General features: G+C 32.1%; 4 protein-coding genes and 1 pseudogene across 7 annotated transcripts in view; 4 read left to right on the top strand and 1 right to left on the bottom strand.

Moving 5' to 3' along the window:
- The first annotated feature begins 831 nt into the window (after positions 1 to 831).
- On the top strand, positions 832 to 2,323 carry LOC135844842 (glutathione S-transferase 1-like). Its single transcript, XM_065363220.1, has 5 exons — positions 832 to 1,139; positions 1,229 to 1,287; positions 1,382 to 1,523; positions 1,618 to 1,785; positions 1,911 to 2,323. Exons 1-5 carry the CDS (start codon positions 999 to 1,001, stop codon positions 2,067 to 2,069), a joined length of 669 nt encoding a protein of 222 aa, XP_065219292.1. The 5' UTR covers positions 832 to 998; the 3' UTR covers positions 2,070 to 2,323.
- Positions 2,324 to 2,533: 210 nt separating this feature from the next.
- LOC135844841 (glutathione S-transferase 1-like) lies at positions 2,534 to 7,017 on the top strand. Of its 2 annotated transcripts, XM_065363218.1 has the most exons (5): positions 2,534 to 2,942; positions 3,365 to 3,423; positions 3,507 to 3,648; positions 3,758 to 3,931; positions 6,825 to 7,017. In XM_065363218.1, the coding sequence occupies exons 1-5, from the start codon at positions 2,802 to 2,804 to the stop codon at positions 6,996 to 6,998; spliced, it is 690 nt and encodes a 229-aa protein (XP_065219290.1). In that variant the 5' UTR covers positions 2,534 to 2,801; the 3' UTR covers positions 6,999 to 7,017. The 2 variants fall into 2 exon arrangements, with proteins under 2 accessions (XP_065219290.1, XP_065219291.1); XM_065363219.1 differs by lacking the exon at positions 3,758 to 3,931.
- A 126-nt stretch (positions 7,018 to 7,143) lies between these two features.
- Positions 7,144 to 9,152, top strand: LOC135844845 (uncharacterized). The gene is made up of 6 exons (XM_065363222.1): positions 7,144 to 7,570; positions 7,679 to 7,834; positions 7,946 to 8,107; positions 8,245 to 8,417; positions 8,513 to 8,654; positions 8,752 to 9,152. The coding sequence occupies exons 1-5, from the start codon at positions 7,499 to 7,501 to the stop codon at positions 8,520 to 8,522; spliced, it is 573 nt and encodes a 190-aa protein (XP_065219294.1). The 5' UTR covers positions 7,144 to 7,498; the 3' UTR covers positions 8,523 to 8,654; positions 8,752 to 9,152.
- On the top strand, positions 8,630 to 12,806 carry LOC135845134 (glutathione S-transferase 1-like; annotated as a pseudogene).
- Positions 12,807 to 17,736: 4,930 nt separating this feature from the next.
- The window catches only part of LOC135845855 (atos homolog protein A-like), a 100,007-nt gene continuing 98,506 nt past the window's right edge, over positions 17,737 to 19,237 (bottom strand). For all 3 annotated transcript variants that reach the window (XM_065364702.1, XM_065364704.1, XM_065364703.1), the window contains exon 13: positions 17,737 to 19,164. In XM_065364702.1, the coding sequence (XP_065220774.1) occupies positions 19,002 to 19,164 (163 nt within the window). In that variant the 3' untranslated portion in view covers positions 17,737 to 19,001. The remainder of the gene's footprint in view (positions 19,165 to 19,237) is intronic.

Raw genomic sequence — 19,237 nt, 5'->3', positions numbered from 1 at the left:
TACATATTTTTGTAGAAACAGAAAATATATGTGTGTTTTGTGGTGCTAAATGAATAAGGAAGTACATGTGAAATATGTTGATATTTTTTTATTCGAAAAAATTCACAATCACAACAAATTGAAGCTTTTGGTAATTTTTTTATCAGGTTCAAAAATCAAAACAATATTTGCATTCGAAGTTTTTTCTATTTTTTTGCGTTTCAATCTACTTACCTATAAAATGTGTGAAGTTTTCATCTTTTTTTTATTTTTTTTTATTTAATTTTACCTAGGTACGCTTAGGTACGTTTTTTGTATTTTTTTGTATTTTTCAAATATCTTGATTAAAGAATTGGAATTTAATACTCAATTTTTTCGCAAGTTTTAATTTTTTATAAGACAGAAGAGAGCAAAATAATGTAGCTTCACTCTAGTTTTGGTTCTCGATCTCAATATTTCATTCAAAAAACATAGTATCAACCTCAATTCAAACCGTCAAGTACTCCACTACCTATTTTGAAAATTTTCTCTCGTCAGAATGGCATTGGCTCGAGCCCCCAAGAAGTAAGGTACCCCAGCAGATTAAAACATAAAATCTAGTTTATAAATTCAATTCCGAAACAATAGATAATTATGTACTCGTAACATCGAACTGTTGACATAAGTTCCAAAAATACTCTATAATTGGTACCAATAACGACGCGACGCTCTGCTGTGTACTCAATCCAACTTACACATAAACAAACAGATAAGTTAGATTGGCCGATGAATGCTTGCATTGATTCGAATTAAACTGATAAAAATATCCGCTTCCTCTCTGCTTCTCAAATTATACATTATACCTAATGATAACGCAGCTTTTGATGCTTTATAAACGAATATAGTCAGGCGAATATTGTTATTCGGTATTGTGCAAGAAATACTCGCAGTTTTGAATATAGGTACCTAATCGTATTATCATAAGTGATTAGTGCTTTTTAAATTTAAATTTGTGTTTTTCGAAGAACCAGGTGGGTAAAATGCCTCTTGTATTGTACAGTTTTTTGGCCAGTCCACCGGATAGAGCTGCGAATCTTCTGTTAAAAGCTCTACAAATTCCTTACGAACGACAAGAAATTAATACAGCGAAAGGTGATCAACACAGCGAACAATTTCAAAAAGTGAGTACCGTATATATTTTTATCTATACCCTATGGAAACTAGTTTTGACTACTTACTTACTGTCAATTTTTTTGGTTCAAAATTGCAGATAAATCCACAGCATACCGTTCCCACGCTTCAAGATGGTGATTTCATCGTATGGGATAGGTATGTGCCATATGGGGCTTATATTCCATCTACTGATGTATAGGTACCTACCTAATACATATAGCATTTTAATATCTGTTCATTATTTTTTTAGTCATGCAATAAACGCCTACGTCGTCAATCAATACGCTGAAAATAATCCACTATATCCAAAAAATCCAAAAAAACGAGCCTTGATAGATCAACGTTTACATTTTGACAGTGGCGTTCTTTTTCCAAAAATTCTAAGCACAACGGTTAGAAAATGACAAACTTATCTTAAACAATATATTTTCTCAATCTCCAAGATAATTCAATTAGCCTATTGTTTTTTTTTTTTTTTAACTACAGCGTGGTATCAAACAGAAAACGATAACTTCTGTTACTGAAGATATCGTAACGTCATTTGAAGATGCTTATGATTTTGTTGAAAAGTTTTTGAAGAGTAATAAATATGCTGCGGGAGATGAAATTACTATTGCTGATTTTTCTTTCGTTACTTCGTTGACCACGATGAATGTAAGTATAAAAACTCAAGAATGATTTTGAAAAATATTCAAAACTCAGTTTACAAGTCATTGTTGATAAAACTAAAATTTTATTGTTGTTTGATTCGCATTTTTTTTTTTTTTAAATTCTACTAGGTAATCGTGCCAATCGATCAACAGAAATACCCATTTATAAATAAATACTTGGAATCGTTGAAATCACAACTGAAAAGTTACGAAGAAATTAATGGAAAAGGACTCAAAGAGTATACTGAAATTTTGAAAAACGTCAATTTCAAATTTTTAAAAGAATAATTCCTTAATTTACTGAAAATGTGCAACTTCTAGAATAGGTACTCTACTTCTACCTACGTTGATACTTAATTATCAAATATCAACTTACCTATAGGTAATTTTGTAGGTACCTTCTTTATGTGCATCTAATAATTAGGTAATCAAAAAGTTGTCATCCCATAAAGTTTTTTTTTGTATCCACATTATCATTAAGAAATTAGTAGGTAGATTTGATGTAAAAAATTTTGAAAATCAAGAAAAAGTTCTTCATGAAATAGGTATCTTCTTTGTTCAGAATCCATAAAGCATTCAAGAATGCCGGAATCACTCAATAAAAATTTAAAAATTACAAATAATCCATCGAAAGAGATGAAATTGAATCAATCTTCAAATAAAGTTGAAAAGAGGAAAAAAATTGGTACTTATCCATTAGTATAGGTAGGTCTATAGTTAGATAGGTATCTTGTAGGTAAGTCTAAGTGCCTATACGATGAAAATACTTAATATGTGTCCATCTGTAGTGACGTTGACGACCCTGTCAAGATACGTACAGTAGATAACTAGATATCTCAATCTTTACTTACCACTATCTTTAAAACAAAGTCAATATTTAATTAGAAAGAACAGCTCACGTATACCTACCTACCTTCCTACGATTTTTAAAGCTCAGTATCAACGAATGTCTCTTTAACTATATATACGTGCGTAAACAAAACCTGTGTTTTTTTGGATGTATTAATAAGTATATGAAACATGCCTCTTGTACTATTCAGTCATTTAACCAGTCCTCCAGCAAGAGCTTCAAACCTTGTATTGAAAGCATTGAACATTCCTTACAAGCAACGAGAAATTGATACACACAAACATGATCAATTTGACGAGTATTTTCAAAAAGTAAGTACTCACCTAAATAAGTTGAAGCTGATAAATTTTATTGGTTGTACGAAAAATTGAAGGAACGTCAAAAAATACCTACTATTTAAGTACATCATCAGACCAAATTTTAGGCTGTGAATTTCACTTCTACATAGATTTTTAGTGAACTTAAATTCAAATCTGGCTCTTTTCCACAAAACCTCAAAATTTGATAAAATTTAGATAAAAAGCCAAGATTTGTTTTGAATCCTATTGGTGAATGGTAATTTTGAGCCTTAGCAGCAGTTAAAATTCATCTTCGTGGGCTTCGTGGTGTAGTTTTTGTAGGTACTTCAAATTTTTCTTTTCCTGGTACAAAAATTTTGTCTGCCAATTGGGTTACTTTTCTTACTTATTAAGTTTTAATTTCTTCAATTTAAAAAAAAAATAAAAAATTACAGGTAAATCCTCAACATACCATTCCCACTCTTCAAGATGGTGAATTAATCATGTGGGATAGGTAAAGTTTACACTTGTTTACCGTGCCTATTCAACAGTACCTTTAGGTAGGTATCTAATATTTTTAAGTATTTTCCAACGCAGCCATGCAATTAATACGTATTTGGTGAATCAATACGCCAAAGATGATTCTTTATATCCAAAAAATCCGAAAATACGTGCCCTAATTGACCAACGATTGCATTTTGATAGTGGCGTTCTTTTTCCAGCCATCCCCTACATGGTTGTGAGTATAAATATAACAAATATTTATCATACGAATAATTAACCTTAACCTAAAATGAGCCTATAAATATCGGATAATCATAATTTTTTATGTTTTAATCTTTTCACAGAATAGAATTTTCTTCAAAAAAAATTTAACTTCGGTCACTGAAGGAATAATATCGTCATTTGAATATCGGTACAATTTTGTTGAAAAGTTTTTATCGGGAAAAAATAAATATGCTGTAGGAAACAATATCACCCTCGCTGATTTTTCTTTTGTTACCAGCTTAACAACCATGCATGTATGATATCTATGTAGTACTACATATAAGTACTCACGAGTAGGCACCTAAGATAATCCTTGATGGCTTTGGTTCGCCGAGAATTCTCTCCTCTTCAAAAGAAGTCAATCGATAGGTACATCTACATAGATATACCTGTTGCGATTTGGCTGAATTTATTTCGTTTTGAATTTTCGGTAACGTTACCTATTCATTAATTTATGTACGAAAACATTTCCAAAATTCGCGAGTTTTATAATATTTAAATCTTTGTTTAAGTACGTAGGTACCTACCTATATGATACGTATGTTTAGTTCAAAAAATTCGTCTAATTCTCTTTGTAATTTCTGTTCCTGACATTTACATGCAAAAAATGCAAACGTTTAGATATGAGTTCGTTGAACTCGCTAGTCGAATGTAATTTTCGAAATGACATTTTCTATATAAAAATAATATTCAAGTTCCTGTTTTTTGTAAATCGGAAATGCTTATTTTCGTAAAAAAAATTATGTATTTGAAAAGTGTTTGCTAGTAGGTAAGGGTGTCCGGGGAGTGGTGGTACACACTTCAGATTTGGATATAACCGGGTACGACTAAGAAAAAACGTTAGATGAACAAGTTGTCTATCTTGAAAATTGAAGGGGCAAAATGACATTTTGATAATAAACAGATGAAATGAAAATTTTGATGGTGGGAACTGGTAGTACTTTGAAAACTGAGTATATGTTGTCCTTACAAATTTTTGCCTAGCTTGAAAATTGAAGGGGCTATGACCACATTTAGAATAAAAAAAGACTCAAAGAAAAAATCAATAGCGGAAATGGATTCTACATTCAAAATTGATCAAATTTTGTTCTCTTCAATTTTTCCGTAAGTCCAAATTGAAGGATCTACGCGACATTTAAAGCAAAAGAAATTTCAAAAAAATTGAGCAACCCTTGAAATTTCTCATACTTTGAATGTCGCGTAGCTCCTCCAACTTTGATCTGGGCCAAAAATTGAAGAGAATAAAATTTGATCAATTTTGAATGTCGTAGAATCCATTTTTGCTGTTGATTTGTTCTTCGAGAGTCTTTTTTTTATTCTAAATGGGGTCATAGCCCCTTAAATTTTCAAGTTAGGCTAAAATTTGTAAGGACAAAATTAGCTCGGGTTTCAAAGTACTACAAGTTCCCACCATCAAAATTTTCATTTTATTTGTTTATTATTAAAATGTACCTAATTTTGCCCCTTCAATTTTCAAGATAGGCAACTTGTTCATATGTATGATGTTTTTTCTTGGTTGTACCGGGTTGTACCCAAATCTGAAGTTTGTACTACCACTTGACATAGTGTAGGTGGCCCGCATCGTTATAAGTGGTCATTCTATTAAGGACCACTTAAAGGGATGCTTATTTTAGCTACCCCTTATACCGATAGGTATCGGAAACGTGTAGGTATCTTTTAAATAGAAAGAAATGTACAAATACCAGTGTATTTGTACATTTGACGTCACGAACGGCTGGATCCCCTTTACGAAGCAAAGACTATATCAATTACAGGGTTGACAGCCGCGATGACATTTACACCCCGAGATAGGAAAACAAGGCGATTAATTAAACAAATTTATTAGTAAGAATGCTCGCTTATTGACAGATAGCGGCATTTCTTTGATAATTAGCGCCTTAAGCCTTTTCCACACCTCTTTTTGACCATATTATCTCGGGGGAGGGACCAAAATTACCCTGTTTCTTACATATACTGAGATTCACAAAGTTCAGTATGAGAATAGGCATCGGATAGTGCACAATCTCGGTTCCTTGTCTCGAAAATAAGTGTTACGCGTTTTTACTTTAATATCATAGAAATTCTTATCATGGGATGAAGGAATAAAACTATGAGAACGAGTTCGCGTTCGAAGGTTTTTGCTTTTTCCCATCCCTTGATGGCTAATACTACTGTGATTTCCGCGATCTTCAGTCCGTTGATCTGCACCCCAATTAATAATGTGTACCTTTTTGGGTGGTTTGCCATTGTGCCGGTAATGAGCAAATCAAGCCAAGTCAAAGTGATACCTCGTTTAGTTAAGTGTCATCATTGCCTACAGTATTGGACAGGCCCAGACAAGCGATGACAAACGTGTACAGTTTTGGTGAGTAAGTTTGAATTAACTTACTTCAGCTGGCGACTTTAACTACAGCTACTCGCCAGTGGTGATAGAATAATTTGTAATCTTGAGGGATTTAGAGTTGTTCTAATTTATTTATTTATTTCATGGCAATGGAGTGTAGACAAAATTACATCTTGTTTCTTTCGATTAATGTAAATGTATCTTTTCTAATCGTAGCTACATTTTGATATTTATAGATACGATTACATCAAGTGTTTAATTTATTGTAACATGACGTGAAAATGTATATACTCTTCCTTGAGGGGGCTCATAGGGAAATATTGATGTTTGTATAAGGATCATGTATTTTTCTATGTAAATTACCCATCAATAAAATGTTTTTAATTTGTACTGAGAGTCTGAATAAGTTCTTTCCTCACTACATAATGATTGATCATAGTACTTCTGCATAACTAATAAAATCTCCGAATGAGCTAGCCCAGGCAACTAATATCATCCTTCACATTCTTCCCTTAGAGAGTGTGAAGAAAATTCTAAATAGCTAGATAGGTATGGGTAACTATATCAATATAGCGCAGTTATGCCAGAAATGACTATGTCACACTCACCGGACACCCTCGGTAAAATTAAATTTTAAAAAAAAAACATCAAACTTTTTAAAGATGATTGTTAAAATGCATTTTTTCAACCCGTATTTTCCCAATGTCTATTTTTGAAGAGCTTACGAAATGTAATAAATGCGAATATCCTAATTTATAAACCTAATTTGCTGTAATTTGAATTTTTCACTTTCATTTTGTTAGATATTGGTGCCAATTGATCAACAGAAGTATCCATTAATAAAAAAATACCTGGAATTGTTAAAATCGCAGTTGAAAAGTTATGAAGAGATCAACGAAAAAGGACTCGAAGAATGTAATAGAAGATTAAAAAATGCTAATTTCATGTTTTTGAAAGAGGAAATAAAAACAAAATAAAGTTAAAATACGGGTGGAATTTTCAATTTATGTGAATTAAGCACACATAAGGAATAGGTAAGAGTAAAGTACATCATGATGATTTTGAATAAGTATACTATACTTACTTACATGATTTATTTTATGCAAATTTTTACATCGTTCTCTGACGAGGCATTGATGATATGAAAAATTTAAAAAAAATTAAAAAGCTCGCTACGTTTTTTCTTTAACTCAAATTTGACAGGTATGTTTTTGGAAATTCAATTTCCACTTTAATCTGTACCTGCTTATAAGTACCTATAACTACAATGTATGCAGGAAATGAGGCTAAACTCGAGTCATTATTTATCAGTTAATTCATCACTTGCTAATGTTCACGTCAAATTCGCATTAACTAATAATTAGGCCTAAGTAATATCTACGATTTGATCATCTATAGCCAATGTTACATGTCAGCCTACCTCAATCCCAACCGGACCAAGATTTAGAAAAATTGAATTCCCACAGTATTGTTGATTATGTATTGTCTAATCGTTGATTTTATTCTCATATCGATTATTAGTATTATATCAGTGATTTGCCAGCAAACGGTGAGTACCTACACCAAAGTAATAATTTTCATTGCAAAGAAGGAAAAAAAACGTGCATTTTATTCGTACAATATTACTTAACACCTATTCTGATTTTATAAATCACAGGGTCTTCAATCCGATGTTCGTATCACGAGAGCCGGCAATTGCAACATGACTGGATTAAAATGGAATTTTGATAACATCACCGTTTCCTACATATATCCGCGATCTTTCTTGAACATGGTTCTTAATGTCACCGAAGAAACAAAACAGATAAAAAAAGTATCAATACCTACCTAATCATAATCAGCTCATATCTACATAGTGCTCAAGTAACTTGAAAAATAACACTACCTACTGCAACCGGCAACAATTTTTTAATTTTTATTGTAGGCATTAGTGTACTTTGATCGGTGCAACGATCAAGGATTCGATTGTGAAGATTTTCAAACCTGGTATTTCGATAATTTTTGTCCTATGTTGAATTGGAAAAATCAATTATGGTCTAACTGGACTGATGCCTTAAGACCTAAATTTCGTTGCCCAGTTAGAAAAGTAAGTATTGATATACCTACCTATAATGCGAATATATGTACTTACTTATACCTGCGTGAGCTAATGACTAGATGAAGTAAAAATCGCAATTCAAACAGAACTCCAATCAACGTTTAATTGCATTTTTTAAAATATAGAATATTTACGTGGGACGAAACATTACTTTCGATTATAATGCTTTCACAAGATGGTATCCTGAATCTATAAAATATCATTGGAAAATCAATGTGAAAATTCTAAACGAACGAAGTGAGCTTGTCTTATGTGTCGATTTCGATGTGCACGTGTACCAATATAGAAAAAGAAATAGGTATAGGTTGGCCATTACCTAATTGGTATTAATAATTATTACCATTAATCAACTCCCATTATATCTTGCGGTGACTTCACTGATTCATTTTTTAGGAAATCATAAAACATATTGTTCAGCCAGGAATGAACTTGAGTTACATTTCAAAGAAAAGTGATTGGCAAAACTGCTCGTATGTACCTACTTACCTACATTCTGAACTGAAATCAAACATGTTGCAGTCACAGCAAGATCTAAGTACAATGTTTATTGCAAAACTTAAATACATGATTTCGATATCTCAACGTACCTAAACCCATGTACTTACATTCGTAATATTAAATTTTCATTCTAGTTCGTAACTTACTCGTTGACATTTTCCATGAAGATGAACTTTGAAATGAACATTTACTCATCTACTTACCAACAATTTAATGATGGATAGCTTGCCGACACTCGTTATAATCATGAGCTGCGATCATAATGAATCTAATTGATTTTGAAAGTGAATTGATACGAGTAGGTATAAGCATATTTTTTGGGGCCACATTGAGTAAAATCCTCATAACCCTATTCGAGGAGTTAGGTCTCAATTTCACAAAAAAAAGCTCCCGCTTGCAATTCTTGTTAAAAGCAATTTTATGATTGATTCTTGTTCTACACTCTAGAACAAAACAATTTAGCTTGTATGCCTATTTTCCCCCTCCCCCTTTTCCGAGGGTCCACCCACCCAACATTTGAAATTCGTGTATCTCCTAATCTATGGGTCGTACAAAAAAAATTATTGAACAAAAATTGTTCCTTGACATCAGATCTACAATTTGAACTCATCAAAATTTGTTTTGGAGTAACCCTTCCCCCTCAAATTCCGTAAATACACCTCCAGAAAACATCAATTTTACGTTTTTCACATTTTTAATGAAAAGTTTCAAAGTTGAAGAAAAATCTGTATCTAATATCTAACATAAATTGTTCAGAATTGAATTTATTTTCCAACGAATTATATTACGACCATTTTCCCATCCCCCCGCCGCTATGGTGGACCCCCCCCCCCCCCCTACGTTTACAAATACCAGACAACAAGGGGAAAAATCCAACGCAAGTTGTTTCGGGTTGAAATTTGCATGGTAGGTGGGTACCATCGAAAGACTTACGCGTGGAAAGTTTCAGACCCCCCGACCCCTCCCTTTTTGAGAAACCTCCCCTTTTCTGAAAATGAGAATTTTGGGGGAAATAACCATTAATGAGTAGGGTGTCGTTTTCGCATGATTCGATACCGCTGAGTACGAATATGACGTCAGATTTTCTGCTACATTCATCTAACCCCCTCCAGACCCCTCAGACCCCCACCACAAATTTTACCATTTTTGAAAAAAATTACTTCGGTCTTCGGTGATATTAGTATTGTTTTTATGATTCGAACCCCCTGAGCACAAATATTGCGTCAGATATTGTTTTACACTCATACAGCACCTCCAGGGCCTCAACCCCCCTCAATTTTCACTATTCTTGAAATACGGCTACTTGTATAATATCGGCGTCGTTTTCATATAAGAATCGAACCTCCTGAATGATATGATATTTAAAGGTCAAAAATACATCAAAAAATTGTGCCTACCAGTACCAATTTTCATTAATAAAAAGCATAAAAAACGCCATTTTGAGGGGTAAATATGAGGGGAGGGGGTTGAAAATTTTTATGAGGATACCACTTATGAATGTCTACAACATACTAAAATATTGAAAAAATGGGGTTGAGAAAATTATTGTTATTGTAATTTCAGAAAAGGGGAGGTTTCCCAAAAAGGGAGGGTCGGGGGGGGGGGGTCTGAAACTTTCCACGCGTAAGTCTTTCGATGGTACCCACCTACCATGAAAATTTCAACCCGAAACAACTTGCGTTGGATTTTTCCCCTTGTTGTCTGGTATTTGTAACCCGTGGGGGGAGGGGGCCACCATAGCGGCGGGGGGATGGGAAAATGGTCGTAATATAATTCGTTGGAAAAGAAATTCAATTCCGAAAAATTTATGTTAGATATTATAGATTTTTCTTCAACTTTGAAACTTTTCATTAAAAATGTGAAAAACGTAAAATTGATGTTTTCTGGAGGTGTATTTACGAAATTTGAGGGGGAAGGGTTGCTCCAAAACAAATTTTGATGAGCTCAAATTGTAGATCTGATGTCAAGGAACAATTTTTGTTCAATAATTTTTTTATTACGACCCATAGATTAGGAGATACACGAATTTCAAATGTTGGAGGGTGGACCTTCGGAAAAGGGGGAGGGGAAAAATAGGCATACAAGCTAAATTTATTCGCTCTAGTGTGTAGTGTGTAGAACAAGAATCAATCATAAAATTGCTTTTAACATGAATCGCGAGCGGATATGCAATTGAGACCTGACTATACTGGCTTTGTGACCTTTTCGATCAAATTTTCAAAAATTATCAAAAATCAAAAAAGTAAATAAATTTTGAGGTAGCTAGGTACCTACCTATACTTTTATTTTTCAAGCTTCAATTTTTTTCTTTTCCTGACTAAAAAATGTTGTCTGCCAGTTAGGATACCTTTCTTACTAAAATTTTAATTCCTTCAAGTATTTTCCTTGAAAAAAAAAAAAATTAAGATAAATCCTCAACACACTATTCCGACTCTTCAAGATGGTTAATTAATCATATGGGATAGGTAAGTTGGTATGCAGGTACAGGGTGCCCAGAAATATCGAGTACTCCTAAAAAAGTTTTCTACTAAAATAGGTACTTTGGTTGGCCACAGTGAATGATGATAATGATAGCACATGATTGGTTGTTGGACTGGAGAGATAACATTCCACCAATCATATGCATCTATTTCACGTTGCCAACCTATATTTTTAATGAAAAACTTTCTTTGGGGTACTCGATATTTCTGAGCACCGTGTACCTAGGTACCTACTTCTTCAGATATTTTAACAGTAATACGAGTATTCATAGTATTTTTTGATAGTATACTATTACAGCCATGCAATTAATACGTATTTGGTGAATCAATACGCCAAAGATGATTCGTTGTATCCAAAGAATCCAAAAATACGTGCCTTGGTAGACCAACGATTGCATTTTGATAGCGGTGTTCTCTTTCCAGCCATTCCCTACATGGTTGTAAGTATAGTTAATAGATAGATAGATAGATAGATACCTAATAAATCATCCACTCGCAATGTAGGACAGATTAATTATTCCAGTTCAATATTCTGATACAAGCAATTTTTTAGCCCAATCCATCCTTGGAAAAACCTCTCCCACTTAAACAGACTTGAAGAAGTCAATACTCACACGACTGAGAATTGGACACACCAAAATTACTCATAACTACCTTTACCAAAAAGCACCAAAGCCCTCATGCCAATTTTGCTCATCTGAGCCCCTCTCTATTCAACACTTATTATTCTATTGTCCCCATCTGCTCCAAGATCGATCATTTCTACAAATAGACCAAGACTCCCAATTCATTCCTGACAACCCCTCCGAAATAGAAAAACTCATCACCTTAATCAAAAAACATAACTTAGCGAACCTTACGAAGGGTGTAATAATCTAGTAATTAAAAACACCAAAAAAAAGTTTCTTATTTTTTTTTTTTTTGCATAAAGAAAATTAATTTTGATAATAAATTTTACAAAATAAGGAAGCGAATTTTTTATTTTACTTTTGTAGTTTGAAATTTTTTCTTTGATTTGCTCATAAACGTCCTCACATGAACTATGTAGTTTTGGGTATACCTACTCATACTGTCTTTATGTTTTTATTTTTTCACAGAACAGAATTTTCTTCAAAAAAAATTTAACTTCAGTCACTGAAGGAATTGCATCGTCATTTGAACGTCGTTACAATTTCGTTGAAAAGTTTTTGTCCGGAAAAAATAAATATGCTGTAGGAAATAGCATCACCCTCGCTGATTTTTCATTCATTACCAGCTTAACAACCATGAATGTAAGTATCTACTACTTACTTATATAATAATACATCATAATAATAATAATAATAAAGAAAAAAAAAAACGAAAAATAGAAAGATGCAATCCTGAGACATTCATACTTTTTTGAAGAGTTTCTGAAGGATATAGAAATACCTACCTACACAAATCTCATAATTTTTATAAACCCGATTCGCTGTAAATTAAAAATTTTCTCTTTTATTTTACTAGATAATGGTGCCAATTGATCAACAAAAATTTCCATTAATTAATGAATACTTGGAAATGTTAAAATCGCAATTGAAAAGTTATGAAGAAATCAACGAAAAAGGACTCCAAAAGTATACTGAAAGATTGAAAAATGTCGATTTCAAATTTTTAAAATAATAAAACGAAGTTTAAAAAATACATAAGCACATTTTTCAATTTATTTGGATCGAGTAGGTAAGAATATCATGGTGATTTTAAATACACGACTTGTTGTATTCAATTGATTGTTACGTCGTTCTCTAATAAATTAGACTGTGACGATTGATAAAAATTAATTTAAAAAATGAAAGGCCCTCGAGAGTTTATTTTTTAAGCATAAATTTACTAAGTATTTTTTGGAATTTAATTTTTACTTTTCAATTTTTAAAATGATCGAATCGTGTGTTCCTGTTTTGATAAGGATACTTCTGCATCATCTTTCTACCATACAAAATCTGTAACTATACTATAAGTAGGTAACAATACTATGTATGTATGCCGGAAATGAGGCTAAATTCGAGTCATTATTTATCAGTTAATTCATCACTTGCTAATGTTCACGTCAAATTCGCATTAACTAATAATTAGGCCTAAGTAATGTCTACGATTTGATTATCTATTGCCACTGTTACATGTCAGCCTACCTCAACCCCAACCGGACCAAGATTTAGAAAAATTGAATTCCTACAATATTATTGATCATGTATTGTTTAATCGTTTATTTCATTCTCATATCGATTATTAGTATTATATCAGTGATTTGCCAGCAAACGGTGAGTACCAATACCTAAAACCTACTAATAATTTTAATTGCAAAGAAGGGGAAAAAACATTAGCATTTCATTCGTACAATAATAGGTACTTAACACCTATTCTGATTTTATAAATCACAGGGTCTTCAATCCGAAGTTCGTATCACGAGAGCGGGCAATTGCAACATGACTGGGTTAAAATGGAATTTTGATAACCTCACCATCTCCTACATATATCCGCGATCTTTCATGAACGTTGTTCTTAATGTCACCGAAGAAACAAAGCAGATCAAAAAAGTATCAATATCTAATCACATAATTAGTCCATACATACATATCTACTTAATGCTCAAGTAACTTGAAAAATAACACTACAACCGGCAACAATTTTTTAATTTTTATTGCAGGCATTAGTGCACTTTGATCGGTGCAACGATCAAGGATTCGATTGTGAAGATTTTCAAACCTGGTATTTCGATAATTTTTGTCCCATGTTGAATTGGAAAAATCAATTATGGTCTGACTGGACTGATGCCTTAAGACCTAAATTTCGTTGCCCAGTTAGAAAAGTAAGTATTGATACCTACCTACTTACGTATAATGCGAATATATGTACTTACTTATACCTGCGTGAACTAATGACTGAAGTAAAAATCGCAATTCAAACAGAACTCCAATCAACGTGTTTAATAGCATTTTTTTAAATATAGAATATTTACGTGGGACGAAACATTACTTTTGATTATAATGCTATCACAAGATGGTATCCTGAATCTATAAAATATCATTGGAAAATCAATGTGAAAATTCTAAACGAACGAAGTGAGCTTGTCTCATGTGTCGATTTCGATGCGCACGTGTACCAATATAGAAAAAGAAATAGGTATAGGTTGACCATTACCTAATTGATATTAATAATTACCATTAATCAACTCCCATTATCTTGGGGTGAATTCGCTGATTCATTTTTTAGAAAATCATAAAACATTCAGAAATATCAAATAAATGGATATTTGCGCACAATTAACAATATTAGAAGATAACAATCAACAAAAAATTGTTCAGCCAGGAATGAACTTGAGTTACATATCAAAGAAAAGTGATTGGCAAAACTGCTCGTATGTACCTAGACCTACCTACATTCTGAACTGAAATCAAACATGTTGCAGTCACAGCAAGATCTAAGTACATACAATGTTTATTGCAAAACTTAAATATATGATTTCGATATCTCAACGTACCTAAACCCATGTACCTACTTACATTCGTAATATTAAATTTTCATTCTAGTTCGTAACTTACTCGTTGAAATTTTCCATGAAGATGAACTTTAAAATGAACATTTACTGTTGGGATCACTGACTCCAACAAAGTACATATGTATAAATTTTTGAAATCTGTGGCTCCTCTCTACTCCAGAAATAGTTTTCGAGTGTTCGTAGAAAGCTTACTATTGAGAAAATAATGTCAAAGGAGTTGCCTACTCTCAAGCCGCAAAAATTGAATATTCAAAACGTGGAACTTTTCAAGAATTCCGATTGGGTAATTGAATACTTAACTTTAACGTCTGTTTATTTTTTAAACCGGTAAGTTGGCATCCCTGGCCGATGAAAATTATAAATTTGGATTCCGCATTTCCGATGTATCCGGAAAAACACTTGTTTTGCATTAGCAGAGAGGTTTAAAATGGAGAAAAACGTACATTAATTTGACTGTGTTGAAGAAGTTGCATATTCTCAAGGCGCAAAAATCATTCGAAACGTGGCGTTTTGCAATGAATGTGATTCTTTTACGTAAAGCTGGCTTTAATGCAGAAATTCAAATTCAAATTTCAAATTCAAATTTATTTATTTCATTTCAAAATTACATAGGAACTCATGCACAAATTAATGACACCCCTATGCCTATCATTTTTTGTAAAAATTGTCGTTTTTGTAACGTTTTGTCATAAAATTTCGTTTTCGTCATTTTTTAATCAAAAATTGGCATTTTCGTCCTTTTTTGTAAATTTTGACACAAAATTGTTGTTTTTGCAATTTTTGTTAAAATTTGTCATTTGAGTCATTTTTTGTCAAAAATTGTCACTTTTGAGTCATTTTTTGTCAAAATTTGTCATTTCTGTAATTTTTTGTCAAAAATGTTGGTTTTTTTGGTCAAAATTTGTCGTTTTTATCATTTTTATGAAAATTGTCATTTTTGTAATGTTCTATCACAAATTTTCATTTTTGTCATTTTTGGTAATAATTTGTCATTTGTGTCAATTTTTGTCAAAAAGGTCATTTATCGTGCAATTTTCTTGTCAAAAATTGTCATTTGTGTCGTTTTTTGTCAAAAATTGTCATTGGTGTCAGAAATTGTCATTGGTGTCAAAAATTATAATTGGTGTTATTTTTTGTCAAAAATTGTCATTCGTGTCATTTTTTGTCAACATTTGTCATTTGTGTCATTTTTTGTCAAAAATGTTGTTTTTTTTGTCAAAATTTTTCGTTTTTATCATTTTTTATGTAAATTGTAATTTTTTGTAATGTTTTGTCACATTGTCACAAATTTTCATTTTTGTCATTTTTTTGTCATAATTCCTCATTTGTGTCATTTTTTGTCAAAATTTGTCATTTGTGTCAATTTTTGTCAAAATTTGTCATTTGTGTCAATTTTTGTCAAAATTTGTCGTTAGTGTCAATTTTTGTCAAAATTTGTCGTTAGTGTCAATTTTTGTCAAAAATTTCTTGGCTGAAATGAACTGTAAATTCAAATTCGAACTCAGTGACCTCAGTTTACCCCTTCTTTTAATTTTTTTAAAACGTTTGTAAAGGGCTTCAAAATGGAGGAAAATGTGAATAGATTTCGAATGTGTCAAACAAGTTGCCTACTCTCAAGGCGTAAAAATCATTCGAAACGTGGGGTTTTTCAATAATAATGTTTATTAAAAAATACGCGCTCAATTTGAGATTAATTCGAGAATTTGATAATTACTCTCGCTCCCCTACACCACTTTCAAGTTTTGTTTGAAAAATTATCGCGAAATTCGCGAAATGAAGACCAGATGTGCGCGTGGCGTTATCTTTCCGAATATTACGGAACTACGTCAGAGAGAACATTGAAAAACACGTTTCTAACGCTTCTTTTGGATGTAGTTTCAAGATATTCGGATAGATAGCGCCACGCGCATATCTAGTTTTCGAAATGCCATATTATTTTTAATTTTAAACCTCGATTTTCAAAAAAACCGATCAAAGTTTCCGTTTTATTTCGATAGATAGCGCTGTTTGTCCGTTAAAGAATCAAACTGGATTTTATTATGATCACGGTTGTATTGGTTGCCTATCGTGATTTTTGCAGGGGTACATCACATTTTTACAAGGAAATTTCTTCAATTCGAAAATATCTCAAGATGGGAATTTTTAAAAATTAGCGTATGCTTAGAGATGTGCAGTGTGAAAAGTGAAAAGTGAAAAGTACTTTTCTTTCAATGAAAAGTTGAAAAGAAAAGTTCCTACTTTTCATTACACTTTTCAGTTTTCACTTGAAAAAAAAGCGAGTGACCAATCAATTTACTCATCAGAGATCACTGACCTCATTGATGAAGTCAAATATCAAGTTTCACTCTCTCCACTCCTCCACCTTCGCAATTTAGCGCCCATTTTTGATATTTTTCACAACATTTTTTCAAAACTGAAAAACCCAAAAATGTCAGAGGCTCTAGAAAGGCTCAAAACTACCACTATTTGATTAAGTAGGTGAAAAAAAATGATTTTGTTATTTTGTGTGTTTTAGATAGCCAAAAAATACATCAATTTGAAGCTCTTACAGAGAGCTTTAATATGAGATTCGCACGACTTACTTTTCACACTTTTCACAACTTTTCACACTTTTCAATGAACTTTTCACTTTTCATTTCACCAAAATTACTTTTCTGAAAAGTGCACATCTCTACGTATGCTTATTAATTTGCGATCGCTAATCATGATTCTGATGTCATTATTACATATTAATGAAGTTTTATGGTAATCGAGAATTTGAGGTAATTATGACATTTCAACGAGGGTCAAATTTGGAAAATGAGCTCAAAATGTTGTGTGAAGTATCGAAATATTAAATGTTTTTGAATCTCCTCATTACGAATTTGACCCTATTTTGGCGCTAAACCAAAAACAGGCTTCAGGAGAGGAGCTGCAAAATTTGAAATTGAATTCCAATATCACGTGACACATCAAAATGTATACGTTTTAGAACCTCTCAAGCACGAATTTGGCATTTTTTCAGCGCTAAATCCAAAAAATTCTTCTGTAAAAAGGGAGCAAAATTTAGAGGAATAAAACCCTCCAATTCCATTGCTTTTTCATCTATTCTTTTTCCACTCATTCCATCGAATAAAACACACCGATTAAATTAATCAAATAATATATTACTTTAACACGAAATAAAAACGCAACAACAATTGTAAAAATACACTAGTGGACGCGTCTAAAATAAACTCCTAAAGAAGGGAACAGTACGTATTATACAAATTTACACCACAGACATTTTTTTCATTCAATAGTATAGTAATTACACATTATTGAAACTATCAGACAACGAAGAGAAAAAAAAATTAAGAAAAAAAAGAAAAACATCAGAGAAATTTGAAACGTGAAGAAGGTGAAAATCACAGAGACAAAACTTATTGTACCAAACAAGGTATTTACTTCGAACTACATCTTCGTATATTCGAAGTTCAATTAACAACGTAGGTAAATGTAAGAGAGTTAAAAAAAGAAAAAAAAAGGAAAAAAACCACTACAATACGCCTAAACTTAACTATAAAAAAAATTCGATGAGATCTAAAATAAATAAAATAACATAATCACATACACATTAATACTCTATTAGTAGTAAATTGAAAAAAAAAGAAAAAAAATGGTCAAATACACGAATGTGTTTTTTTTTGTTTGTTTTGGAAACAGAGGTGAAATTTTTTTCAATTTTTTTCACCTTTGAAATAGGAAAAAAGGGGAATTCTAAGGTGACACGAATATTTTACCGTTTCTTACCTCATACTATACACATTTTACACGAATATAATAAGCTCAAAAATTGCCTCAATTGGAGAAAAAAAAATAAAAAGATTAATTACAACACGGGATGTACCGAGACAAACACGAATATGGTAAGTATGATTAAAACACATACATCTAATTTGTACTTTGTTTTCTCGAATAAATTGAAAACATGCAAAGGACGCCTGAATTGAAATATTATTACGATATCTTTATGTATCGAACATAAAATAAAAAAAAAAACTATGGGTCGTCGCATCGATTTACTCCTTAAATCGATCTTTTCTAAAACAAACTCCACCCAGGTTACATTATATAAAATTAAATAAATTAAAATAATTTTTCGCAAATTCTGGAATAATTGAAGGAAAAAAAAGAAAAAAAAACACTGTAGACGGATATTAATTCCGTAAATTAGGGGACTCGCCAGACTGGTAATTAAAATTATAGTACAAAGAGGTATGAATTAAAAAAATACATCGATTTTTTTTTCTTCTTCTTGAGCAATTCTGCGCACGCGAGAGAGGGAAAAAAACGACGCTACGATCAATTTTACCATAATATAAATGTATAAGAGTGTATCCGATGTGTGCGGATTTTTCTTTTCCCCCGCCTAATACGACTGGTCTGTTTTGTAGGCTATTTCGGTGATATCTTGATGCATTAAATCGGTTTTCATTTTGAACTCGCAGGCCGTATTTAGATCGGATTTTTGGAACATGATGGCGTTTATTTCGCTCTGCAGATATAAACGGCCTGATTTCGAGCACCTACATCTGAAAAAGAAAAAAATACAAAAAGTTATTATGGGTTTCAATGGGTGATTTTTTTTCTAAATCAAAGGAGGAA

Source organism: Planococcus citri, chromosome 4 (assembly GCF_950023065.1).
Source record: "Planococcus citri chromosome 4, ihPlaCitr1.1, whole genome shotgun sequence".
Lineage (NCBI taxonomy): Eukaryota > Metazoa > Arthropoda > Insecta > Hemiptera > Pseudococcidae > Planococcus > Planococcus citri.
Note: the sequence above shows the minus strand (reverse complement) of the source record. Positions and strands in the feature narration are given on the sequence as shown.

What these genes read in the sequence shown, in the direction of transcription:
- LOC135844842 (XM_065363220.1), top strand. Translation starts at nt 999, where the DNA reads ATGCCTCTTGTATTGTACAGTTTTTTGGCCAGTCCACCGGATAGAGCT. An exon ending in GATTTCATCGTATGGGATAG is followed by an intron (nt 1,288 to 1,381) that starts GTATGTGCCATA and finishes TTATTTTTTTAG; the next exon opens with TCATGCAATAAACGCCTACG. An exon ending in CTTCGTTGACCACGATGAAT is followed by an intron (nt 1,786 to 1,910) that starts GTAAGTATAAAA and finishes AAATTCTACTAG; the next exon opens with GTAATCGTGCCAATCGATCA.
- LOC135844841 (XM_065363218.1), top strand. Translation starts at nt 2,802, where the DNA reads ATGCCTCTTGTACTATTCAGTCATTTAACCAGTCCTCCAGCAAGAGCT. An exon ending in TTGACGAGTATTTTCAAAAA is followed by an intron (nt 2,943 to 3,364) that starts GTAAGTACTCAC and finishes AAAAAATTACAG; the next exon opens with GTAAATCCTCAACATACCAT. An exon ending in GAATTAATCATGTGGGATAG is followed by an intron (nt 3,424 to 3,506) that starts GTAAAGTTTACA and finishes TTTCCAACGCAG; the next exon opens with CCATGCAATTAATACGTATT.
- LOC135844845 (XM_065363222.1), top strand. Translation starts at nt 7,499, where the DNA reads ATGTATTGTCTAATCGTTGATTTTATTCTCATATCGATTATTAGTATT. An exon ending in CAGTGATTTGCCAGCAAACG is followed by an intron (nt 7,571 to 7,678) that starts GTGAGTACCTAC and finishes TATAAATCACAG; the next exon opens with GGTCTTCAATCCGATGTTCG. An exon ending in AAACAAAACAGATAAAAAAA is followed by an intron (nt 7,835 to 7,945) that starts GTATCAATACCT and finishes TTTTTATTGTAG; the next exon opens with GCATTAGTGTACTTTGATCG.